Genomic DNA, 12,529 nt, shown 5'->3' on the forward strand with positions numbered 1-12,529 from the left:
AAAAAAAGTAATCTTAGTGTTAGGTTCAAATTTAAACTAATAACAACTAACCACCTGTGATTTGTTGTAAAAATGTTGTAAAACTGTTGTGGACGTAAAGTGATTAATAATTAGTCTTTTCACAAAGCGCGTGTATTTTAAATCATAATTGAAACTAGTTATAGTTTGAGTGTGTCCTCAATTTAATGGATTTTTTTTTTCCTTTCAAATTTGAATTTTTTTATTTTGAGATATGAATTTTTTTAGAGTTTTTATTTTTATTTTTTATATTATAGATAATGTATAGAATTGTTAGTAGGGATCAAGTTTGATGAATAATTTTAAAATTTTCAATTTATCTCTATAGTTTTAATTTCATATCATTGTTAAATAAGGTATCAAAGATTTTTTTTATAAAAGTTATATACTTCAGATAGATAGATAATAATTCTTTCAAATCATCATATTCTCCCATATAAACTCTCTCATCAGCCTACTTTAGTAGTTCATAAGGAGTAATTATAGAATACTTTTAGAGTACCATAAATGCATATTCTCTTATCTCATGAAATAATAGAGTACCCTTGGTATAATGTTCACTTCACAAATATAAGTGATTGTGGGATGTGAGGGGGCAACAGAAGGGAGCTTCACACACATATATACTTGGATTATGTTATAGTAGAAATTTTATCTTGTATATTAAAAAAAAATCATACTAATTAAATTTATGATAAATCCTACAATTCATGTGAAATAGAGTAGTACACATTTATAGTATTTCGGAGTATTCAATAATTTTCTATTCATTGACTACTACACATACTTAGCGCAATGGTCACTTCACAAGTATAAAATGCTTTGTAGAGTATAGGGGCTAGGGACAAGGGGCGTTCAAGTCTCTAGGCGAGAGCTTCACACACATATATACTTAGATTAAACTAGAGTTAAATTTCTATATTGTATATAAAAAAAAAAAAAAAATTCCGTTCATAAGTTAATCTATGATCACAATCTATTCTATCCTATTTTGGAAAAACTTAGCAAATGTTCTAAAAACATTAGTTTATGGTATATTTTTAGAAATATTTTATGAAAAAAGTAATAATTAATTTTTTTGACAATTTTTTTTAATATTTTTTATAAAAGTAATCTCAAAACTTTCTTAAAATTATTTATTAACAATATCTTACTATTTCTGATACGGCAAAATCGGTAATTAAGGATTGACTAATCACATGTGAATAGTGGTAATCCATTAGCAAAAGTCAAGCAATTAGTCATCACAAAAAAAGACTAATTATTACTAGTAGTATTATTTAAACATAATTAGGGTGTTTCTCAGTCATTGGAAAAAGACTAATTTAGCAAAAGAAACACTCAAATTTCAAACCAATCAGCTTCCGACACGTAACAAAAAATTGTTCAACTTTTATAGTGTAGTCAAGTCTGGCTAGCTCAACCTCATCAGCCCACTTTGCCACACTATCAAATTTAAATAATTAATTAAATAAAAGTAAAAATAGAAGTATATATAAATTGCTGTGAGGAAAATCCAGATCCTGTAATAATTTGTATATATAAAATAAAATTGAATTCAATTTTCTAGACTTCAAAAGTCTGAAAAGCGCTTTTAACCTGCGCACTCTGTCTCTGCTTATCGTGCGCACACCTTGTACGGCTTCGGAACTCAGATCTCGAATCGCAACACTGATTCAAGCAACAGTGAGCTCTTCGTGCTTTTTGTACTATCGTTTCTCCGATTTCCAGGTACGGATCGGTCTCTGTAGCTCTTCGAAATTTTCAGTAACTGTTAGCTTTCGTAAAAATCGTACCAGTTCTCGCTTTGTGAATCAAATTTGGCTTTGAATTCGTAGATGATGAAGTTTCCGAGTAAGAAATGAAGTGTTAGTTCTGTTATCTAAAAGCCTGTGATTGATCTATGTTCTTTTTAGTATAACTATTTTTCGCTATATATATATATATTATTTACTTTTTATTTTTGGTTGTGATTGGTTTTGATCTGCTGAATCTGTGTGTGCATGTTAGAATTTATGATGCAAAGTGAGGTTGTTTGAACTTGAACAATGATATGCAAAAAAAAATTTGAGACTGAATTTGTGGAATTTTGAAGTATCTTAATGTGATGAACTAATAGGAGTGAGAATTTGAATCAAATCTCATTTGTGCAAGTTTTTGTTACTCAGACTTGCCTTGCCGAGAATTGAATGCAGGCAATGTTTGGGCTTTTGGTTGCAGGGAAGTTTATTTTAGGGTTTGTTTATGAGTTTGCGTAAAGCGTTATTTATTGCGGAGTTTCATGAGTTTTTTCGTGTTATAATTGTTGAAACATTGCTCTGATTCCTACTTGTACTACTTGATATCTTTAGCAGTTTATGTGTCAATTTGGCTACTATGGTGGTATTGCAAATTGCAACTATATCTAGGGTCGGAAATGTTGTGTTGGAATTTTGAGTAGTTATTTGCGTGCACTTAGATAAGAGTTAATGGGATTGTTGGTTATATGATAGACAATAAGGTATTTATGAAATTAGTTTTGTCATTATTGGGTTTGGAGTAGCATGATTTGAGTAGGAATGCTAAGGTTGTAGCCAGTTAGATTGTAACATGGGTATAACTAGAAGGCTTAATTCGATAGCTAAAATTCAGACACTTAGGTTGGCTACAGATATTTCTAGACTCTTCATTTAGCTTCACATAGGTTCATATTGTTCATGTATTGTCATTGCCATAGGCCACATTATTCTTGGTCTTCTTCTTGTGCACGATAATCTGTCTCATAAAGAGCTATATGTAGTAGGAATACAGGAAATCTATGACTTGAACTGAGGACTGACCTCAAAAATGAAGGAAGCAAAATGAGGAAAATTTAGATTGCTTTTTTCCCATTATTTTACTTAAAGCCAATCCTTTTAGTGGAACAAGGAAAATGTATCATGATTCTGATTGCGGAATATAGTAGCATATTGCTTGTGTGTCTATGGTAATACATTCGCATATATTGAACCATGACAACAACTCATTGCATTTTCTTTGAATAGATTGATGGTATATTGTTCCTTTAAACTGCATTATTAAACATTTATTTTTGAAATGAATCTTTTGAATGTTGATCAACTTCTCATAAAGCACTTCAGCTAGTCTGTTCTATATTTTCAACTCCTGCAAATTTCATGCATAAATGTCAGAGTTGCTGCTTTGTTCATTTTGTCTGATATTTTTTGATCAGAGAAGAGTATTCTTTAGGCAAAGAATCATGAGCTGCTTCAGTTGTTGTGACGATGATGATTTCCACAAAGCCGCTGACACTGGGGGTCAATATGCGGTGAAAAGTTCAGCAGGTATTTATGATCCTAGCTAGAGTTGTTGCATCAAGAATGAATTAATTCAAGCAACTATGTGCTTAATCACTAAGAAACACTTGAATCAAAGGAGTTTAAAAAGTGTACCTTGGATACTTGGATTTAAGCTGTATGGTTTATGGTGCTTAATGCCTTTTACACTTAACAGACATACACACATGGTGCTCATATACTGCCTTTTAATTGTTTCTTTTTCTCTTGATATTTTATTGTTATATTCTTTTTGTGTGTTCATTCAGTTACTGATTTCGTTAGTGTAATCTGGATTGGTCTGCAGGAAATGATGGAGGTTATCATGCATCAGAAACTGCACCTAAGGGTGCACAAGCTGTGAAAGTTCAGCCCATTGAAGTTCCTGCTTTACTAGTGGACGAACTAAAGGAAGTTACAGAAAACTTTGGGACAGATACTTTGATTGGAGAGGGATCATATGGAAGGGTATATTATGGGATTCTTAAAAGTGGGCAGGCTGCAGCCATCAAGAAGTTAGATGCCAGCAAACAACCTGACGATGAATTTTTAGCCCAGGTTTAGAAGACAACTGTAACTTGCTATCTTTGCTATGTCAATGGGATAAGTTAAGCTTTATATTTTTATTAATGGTTGACTTTACAGGTTTCTATGGTATCAAGGCTGAAGCATGACAATTTTGTTCAATTACTTGGTTACTGTATTGATGGAAATTCCCGTATTCTGGCCTATGAGTTTGCATCTAATGGATCCCTTCATGATATTCTACACGGTATGTAGGTCTTTTATTTGCTAGTCTACATGGTATAGAAGATCAAAGATCAAATTGCAACTGTAAAGGTTGAAGGCATAATAATATTTTTGATGTTTTTGCTGCATTTTCTTGGTTCATTTATATGCTGAAGTAAGAAAGTTTCATATGTAACTTTTCAATTTATAGTTTAGATTCATTTTTCTGCCATATCACAGTTTCTGAGTAGTGTTAGTGTTCTATTTGTAATTTATTTATGCAGGGAGGAAGGGAGTTAAAGGAGCACAACCTGGTCCTGTTCTTTCATGGGCTCAACGAGTAAAAATTGCTGTAGGGGCCGCAAAAGGGCTTGAGTACTTGCATGAAATGGCTAGTCCTCACATCATCCATCGTGACATCAAGTCCAGCAATGTACTAATCTTCGATGATGATGTTGCTAAGATTGCAGACTTTGATTTATCAAATCAAGCTCCTGATATGGCTGCACGTCTTCATTCCACTCGTGTTCTTGGAACCTTTGGTTATCACGCACCTGAGTAAGCAATTTGTGGACATTTGCAATCATACATGTTTTATTGAATAGCCCATCATTTGTTGTATGAAGTGTGATATATAATCATGAAGGAGATTAATTCGCTTAACTATGCATGAAATTGTCTGCCTAAGATTTTGTTGAACAATTATGATAGGCATCTCCTTTTGTAACTCAAATAGTGCTCCTTTTGGTTGCTTAGTTATTTTGTGACGACAAATGAAAACTTGGCATTTTCTCTAAGGCTAACCGAACTTCAAAAGGGTTGCAAGTCTTTTACATCCTTATTAAACTGAGCATCAGCTTGGGCTGCAAATGATTCTATATTTATAACTTGATGTGAGACTGCATTCCTTGAGCACCATACTCTTTTTTCATTCTGTACTTGTGTTTGGCAGATATGCAATGACTGGACAGTTGAATGCCAAGAGTGATGTGTACAGCTTTGGTGTTGTCCTGCTTGAACTTCTGACAGGGCGAAAACCTGTTGATCATACATTACCACGTGGACAGCAGAGTTTAGTTACATGGGTACTAAATTGTCCTACTTTTTCCTTACATCTAGCACATCCACTTTGTTTTTAATTATTTTCAACTTAAAAATATGTTCCATGCACCCAAGCTGATTACAGTAAGGTTTTGAAATGTGTTAGGCTACCCCAAAACTTAGTGAAGACAAGGTTAGGCAGTGTGTTGATACAAGACTTAATTCAGAATACCCACCTAAGGCCGTTGCAAAGGTATTTACTTTGGCTTATTTTTTATTGTTGCATTCCTCCTTTGTTTTTTGTTTTTGTTAATAATCGATTTGTACTACATTTCTGATTTGGTAGTATTCCTGATTAACAATGCACAAAACATGTCAAACATGCAGCCTCAGAACATAAATTATGCAGGTGGTTAAATATGACTCATAAGAGTGTAATACTTTTTTCCTTTCCATTCCTTTGATGAAGAGAGATAGGTGGTTGTCAGAATGTGTCAAGGACAATTGCGGAGTCCCCGCCCAAAAATAATTTACACATGTACAGACAGACAAATGCTCAATTGAAAAAAAATAAAAGGCAAAAAAGAAAAACCCAAGAGGGTACAATGGCTTAGATTTAGGTACTGCCCAGAAATGGAAAGCATTGTTATAAACCTTCAATGCACACTTGGCCGACCTTTATTAGAACTAAGGCTAATTAGGCCTTAAAAGATCTGTTGTATCAAGCCTTTTCATGGCCACAAAACATCTAATTTTGTTAACCCTTCGTCTGTCTGAATTACAGATGGCTGCTGTTGCTGCCTTGTGCGTGCAATATGAAGCTGACTTCCGGCCAAACATGAGCATTGTAGTTAAAGCCCTCCAGCCACTGTTACACGCCCGTCCTGGACCTGCTGGTGAAGCACAACACTAGTGATTCTGTCTCTCTCTGCCTGTGAGTGTGCGCATGTGAGCATGCATATATAACAAATGGATTGTTTCAGAGTGGTGGTAAATTGTTTGATCAAGGTTCCATGTGCTTCCATTATATACACACTGTTTATTTGTTCATAGTTTGTGGGGCTGCTTTTTTTTCTCGTCTGGAATTATCCTTAATTTTTTTTTTCTTTTTCTTTTTCCCTTCCCCCAAAAATGGTTGCCATCTTTACCTAAATTGATGTGTAGCTTACCCCTGTTTGTCATCCGCCCTTCCCCATAATAGTGGGGTACCTAAAAGTGTACCCAAGTAGCACTCTAGCAAAACATTGTAGTATTGTGCCTCAAGTTGGCTTTGGGCGAGACATTGTGTATCTCCATTAATTGGCATATACTTCAGAAATGAAATGTTATGAATATTCTTTTTTTTTTCCTCTCATTTTGTCATCCATCAAAGGTAAATTGATGAGCTTGCTCTTAAACTACAACATGGTGATTCAATGAAGAATGTCTAAAAAAACAAACACTGAAATTATAATTTAAGATGTGATTGTTCTAAGAAGTAAAATGCGCATGGCTGTCACATAACAACTTACAGAAGATCAAGAAGCCTAATTTGATGCCCTGAAACTAGGATTCCAAATGAAAGCTGCTCTTTGATAGCTTTCTTATGCTCCCGGAGCTGAGTATCTTATGTATTGCCGAACAAGATGAGCCAGGTGATGAATAATTGTATCAGGGCTGTCAACTGCCTGTTAAGGGTTTCTTTGTTTTAGTTTAAAATGTCAGTTTATTTATTTTACTGTCAATTTACGTGTAATTCTTCTTTTCATTTCTATTAAAAAAAAAAATCATTTCTTGCAATTACTTTTATGCATATTTCTTTAATGAAATTAACCAATAAAAATAAGATCATTAGCCGTTTATAATCAGTTTAGCATTCTCAAAAGGCATTTTACCGATGTAGACTCAGAAAGAACTGCAAAAATTGGATACAAGAAATGAAATTGTAACATAAGTAAAGAAGAAATTTTTGATTTAGTACAAAGTACTAAGTATAAGAATTATTCACCTATGACCTATTCATATTCCTAAATTCCAGGAAGTAGAAAAAGATGTTTACAGAAGGGGTGATTTATGTATGTTAACAATAAGATACTTAAGGAGCAGCTATATGACCCTAATGACATTTTTTCCCCTCATATGTTAGATCCAGCATTCAGGAGTCGAATTCCCTTAACTTTTATTTAATTTAATTTATAAAAAAAAAAAAAAAAAAAACTTAAGGAGCTAATGGCCTTTAGGAGAAGTGGCTATCATTTCAGTCTTTTTTATTTTTATTTTTTATTTGTGTCAATTTAATCATTTTGCCTATTTCTATTAATGGATATTAAAGGCCAAAAAATATATATAATTTTAGTTTTTTTTTAGTTCCTTAAAAGAGAAAAAACCCAAAAATTAAAAATTTTCTTTAAAAAAAAATTAAAAATATACTAGTACATGTTTTCCTCCAATTAAGGGAAATCCATTTAACATGAAGAAAATTTTCTTTTCTTTAAAAAACTCGAATGCAAACTTTTTACGCACAATTTTTTTTTTTTAAATTACTACTACTCGAATGCAAAAACCAAAAACCAATCTAGATTATTGTGGTGGGTCTTTTTGTGATTTTGGGCTGGACTACCTCCTGCTGTATCATGGCCCGAATATTCTGGATAGGAGAGTCGGGACCGGTTCAGTTGTGACCCACCTTGAACGAGCTTGTACATAAACAATATGCCTCATTTGCTGAAACTTTAATCACATGTCCACGACAGACGCAATTGCTATAGAAGAGCCACGACAGACAAATATGATAAAATGATAATGAAAGAAATAAGTTATTGTTAAGGCAAGACAAGCGAGAAATCCTTAGTCAAAACAGGAAAAGAAAACACATTTTGAGTGAGGTTACAAAGACGAGATGAGAAGTAATAACAATAAGTGAGAAAAATCGAAGAACGAAATATCAGTTTGCCACGTTTGATTGTGCTACAGGGGTGTGCCCAAAGAGGGAAACCACTTCCTCAACGTGGGTAACTTCACAGGATGACCCTGCCATGGAAATTACCCACTCAAAGGGAATGGGCCTAAATGGCTTGTGCCTAAAATGAGTCATATTTTCTCCTTACAGAGGGTAAACTTTTAGAGGGAGAGAAGGGATTAGCTTATAGGTGAATACCTGTCATTCTACACTCTCTGTTTTCTCTTCCTGACTCTCTTTTTTCTCTGTTTTTGTTATTTCTAATTTTTTTTCTCCTCTTTTCCTTTTCTCGGTGCTTACTTATCTAACAATGTTGTAATTCTCTCCTAGTGGTTACTATTGTCGTCCTCCTTGATCCACTATGCACGACAAAGGCCCTTTATATACTGCCTGTCGTGACCGGCTTTTACTATTTTAGCCTTTAACTACCTTTGTCTGGTCTGGGTGTCTTTGCTGACCACCACTGGTTCCTTAGCTGTTTAGCCATCACCACTTACCTGTGCTTGTTGCGCCACTCCCCAGCACCAGACAGAGAAAATTATTCTTATCCGTCACGGTGTGAGTGTTTTCTCTTCCTATCCCTCTTGGCATGCATCTAGTGGTTTCAACTCATCCTTACTTCTTTTGGGTAGTATGTTATTTTAGTAGGACATTTCCCCCCCAAAAGAACCTGAGCAGAAACCCCAGAATAGGCTTTCCCTTCTCCCCACTGCCAGACCATACCCTCTCTTACCTCTAACCCATGACCCACCACTTCCTGTATTGGCTGGGTACATGCTGGTGATGTATGGGCCTTACGCGTGCTCCCATTCTGTGTACGTCCAAAACTTATCCGCTGCTCATGAATTTGCCATGGCCTGGGGGCTAGTCTGTGCACTTTGCCGCTCATCCTTGACCCCTTATAGTTTGAATTGCTTTCTGATTTCTCATCCCTTACACCTTGCTTGGTTGTGGGTTTTTCTTCCTTCAGCCTATTCTTTGCTCTTTTCGTAATCCTGCTGCTATTTTTCTGTCATACCACTTTGCTGTCCCTATAGTGGTATTATTTGACTCGTGCCTGCTGGCTTTCTTTAAGCCTGTTGCCTATTCTTCTCCTAACGACTCAATAGGGTCATTGGTTTTATATTCATGCTACTTTGGGCTTTTCTTGACTCATTTTGTTGCTTGTGGGCTTCATTGTCCCATTTCTGTCTTCGTGAGCATCCTTGGCCCATTTGCTAATTCTTCATTCCCATGGGCTTTTACTAACTCTCTTGGGCCCCCTCTGGCCCAATTACCTTATTCCTCATCCTTGGGGGCTCATGGGTTTCCCATCAACCCCTTACTTTCTTACTTCATTACTTTGGGTCTGCCGTGGCCCATTCTCACTTTGCTACGTCACAAAGTGCCCATGTGTTTTCTACTTCTCATTCTGGGCTCCTTTAGGCCCATTTGCTTACTCAAGGCCCATTTATGTACTTTATAGGCCTACGAACAACTGCTCCTGCCATCTAGGCTTAATGGTTTTGCTAACCATCCACTAACTCTTCTCTACTTATATTGTTGGATTTCTTCCTGCTATTGGGCCTCAAAATGATCATCAACAATTATCAATCTCAATCTTTAATTATTCCATTCATCTCAAATTGTTTGTCATGTTTAAACAAAGTTATAAAAAATTATAGTTTTTTAAATTAAAAAAAGTAGCCATAAGAAATTTGAAATGCAAAGTTATCAGTGGGAATAAAACTCTTCTGGATCATTTTTTTTAACAAACTAAGTGACGTGATTAAAAGGGCTCCTAGACTCCTACAACAATTAAATGAATGTTTCACTGTTGGAGTTTGGGTATTTTTTTTCAATAAAAAAAAAATCAAACCTAAAAAACATACTCCTAATTCAATACAAACACTATCGGCTTTGCATTCTGTTAATGCTCATTTTGGCAAGGAGACCCAATAGCAGGAAGAAGCCCAACGATATAGGAGGAAAAAAGTTAGTAAATTAAGTTAGAAAACAATCAAACTCGAATAACAGGAACAATGGATCAAGGGCCTAGAAAATAGCAAACGGGCCTCAAAAAAAGCAAACGGGCCTAAAAGAGCCCAGAGAGAGAAGTAATAAACCCATGGACACTATGAGAAATAGAAAACAAGCAAGAATGAGCCAAGGAGGCCCGAAGTAATGAATTAAATGAGTAAGGGGTTGATGAGAAGCCCATAAATCCCAAAGGAAAATGATATGAATATTTGGATCGAGGAAGCCCAAAAGACTTAGCAAAGACCCATGAGAATGTGGAATTAGAATGGGTCAAGAATGCCCAAGGGAAGGAAATAGGCCGAGGATGCCTAAAAAGGATGAAATGGGCCAAGGAAGCCCGAAACAACATGAATACTAGCCCAATAATAATACTGAGCCACTAAAATTAAGCAAAGGAAAAGCATATAGCAGGCCTAAAAGAGGTCCAGCATGCATAGGGCAAATAATGATATAGCAGGTTCGACAGAATGGTGCGGCAGAGGTACCGACAAACTCGCTAAAGGGATAAAGAATGAATTAGAGAAAGAAAAGCCCACAATCAAGCAAGGCCTAGTCCATGAAAGAAGCAAGCTATGAAGAACAAAGGCTCAAAAATCCATTCACGCCACAAGAAGCCAAGAATGAGCAGCATAATGCACAGATGAGTTTTTAGGTCATGGTAGTCATGGCAAACGCATGAGCAGCAGACAAGTAATTGGCACACATGGAGGTGGAGCACGCACAAGATTCAGGCACCACTAACTTGTACCTAGCCAATACAGGAGTGGTGGGCTATGGACCAGAGGTAAGAAAGGGTATGGTCTGGCGGTGAAGAGAAGGAGGAAGCCTATTCTAAGGTTCCCACTTAAACACTTTTGGGAAAAATGTCCTGTTGGGATTGCATACTACCTAAAAGAGGGAAAAATGAGTTGGAATCACTAGAGGCATGTCATGAGGGATAGTGAGAGAGAATGCCCACCCTTATCCGGATGGGAATGCCACGGTGAATAAGCAAACAAAATAAGACTCTTTGTCTGGTAATGGGGTGTGGCACAGCCAGCATAGGTAAGTGGTGGTGGCTGGATAGCTGACAAACCAGTGGGTGGTCTGGAAGGACACCCACACCCAGACAAAAGTGGTTAAGGGGTGAAATGGTAAAAACCTAGTTACGGCAGTCAATATAAAAGAAGCCTTCGTCGTGCACAATAAAACAACAACAACAACGAGAACCAGGAAAAGAACAAGAACACAAAAATAAAAGAAAGAAGGGTGTGATAAATAGAGAAGCAAAACTTAGAAAGGAAAGAGAGTTAGAAAGAAAAATAGAGAGAATAAACAAGAGTGAGATGGTAGGCATGCACCAATAGGCTAATCTCTTCTCTCCCTCTAAAAGCCTATCCTATATTGAGGATTAAGTTTTTGAGCATAAGCCATTCAGACCCATTCTCTTAAAGTGGGTAATTTCTGTAGCAGGACCTTCCTATGAGATTACCAACAATGTAGAAGTGGTTCCCTCCTTGGTCTTAACTCCGTAAGGCAACCAAGCGCAGCAGACTAACCTTTTCTTATTTGTTTTATTATCGATTAAATATTGGTGTTATCTCATCTGCATTATTGACATTATATTTATATTGCGTCTTTATTGGCATATTGCTCTTTTCTTTTTTTTGGTTGGAAATTCTTTGCTTGTCCTGGCTAACAATAAGCACATTTCTTTTATTATTGTTATATTACACTTGCCTGCCATAACTTTCTTGTAACAGTCTCATCTTCTACAGGCATATGACCAAGGTATTAACAAAGAGACTCTAATTTGCGCACAAGCCGAATTGAGGTGAGTTGCAATCAGACCGGTCCTGACTCTCTTACCCAGAACCTTTGGGCAGTAGTGTGGCAGGAGGAAGCCCAGCTCATAATCTCAAAAAGACTCACCACACTTTCAAATTCAAACTTATCTTTTAAATGATATCTAAAAATAAAGACACTCCTAGCTACTATAATGGGTCTATTGGGAATATATATTTTTTCTTTTTAAATGCTCATAAAATAAAGTAGGGCATAATAGGAAAATTTGTAAACTAGTGAATTTTATGTGGCGTTTGGTACCGGGGAATCCATATTACTCCTGGTATTCAGATTCCTAGAAAAATGATTCCTTACAATTTGGATGCTTAGGAATGCAGCTATTCCTATGTTTGGTTTCATTGGAAATCTTTTAAGATTCATAAGAATGTGAGATGATAATGTTTGATTTATTCCGAAAAATCTTAATGAATTATTTATTTTTTCCATTCTATCCTTAGATTTGAATGTGAACAACCAAGTCTTTAAAAAAAAAAAAATCTTCATCTAAATAAATAATGAAATACAAAATATAAATTATTAATAATTTGTTGAGCAACACACACAACAGCAAAAGTGAATGCCTGGCAATAATGGAGGGTCCCTTTCAAAATTTGTTTTTTCCACATGTGAAACCTAAATGAAAATT

At 35.7% G+C, this 12,529-nt stretch overlaps 1 protein-coding gene across 2 annotated transcripts; it reads left to right on the top strand.

The window, feature by feature from the left end:
* Nucleotides 1–1,507: 1,507 nt before the first annotated feature.
* LOC142613163 (pto-interacting protein 1-like) lies at nt 1,508–6,447 on the top strand. Of its 2 annotated transcripts, none has more exons than XM_075785380.1 (8): nt 1,508–1,749; nt 3,230–3,341; nt 3,640–3,890; nt 3,978–4,104; nt 4,346–4,619; nt 5,014–5,146; nt 5,269–5,355; nt 5,887–6,447. In XM_075785380.1, exons 2-8 carry the CDS (start codon nt 3,257–3,259, stop codon nt 6,013–6,015), a joined length of 1,086 nt encoding a protein of 361 aa, XP_075641495.1. In that variant the 5' UTR covers nt 1,508–1,749; nt 3,230–3,256; the 3' UTR covers nt 6,016–6,447. The 2 variants fall into 2 exon arrangements, with proteins under 2 accessions (XP_075641495.1, XP_075641496.1); XM_075785381.1 differs by having other exon boundaries at nt 1,544–1,749; nt 3,247–3,341.
* Nucleotides 6,448–12,529: the final 6,082 nt, after the last annotated feature.

The sequence above is a fragment of the Castanea sativa genome, chromosome 10 (genome assembly GCF_040712315.1).
Source record: "Castanea sativa cultivar Marrone di Chiusa Pesio chromosome 10, ASM4071231v1".
NCBI classification, from domain to species: domain Eukaryota; kingdom Viridiplantae; phylum Streptophyta; class Magnoliopsida; order Fagales; family Fagaceae; genus Castanea; species Castanea sativa.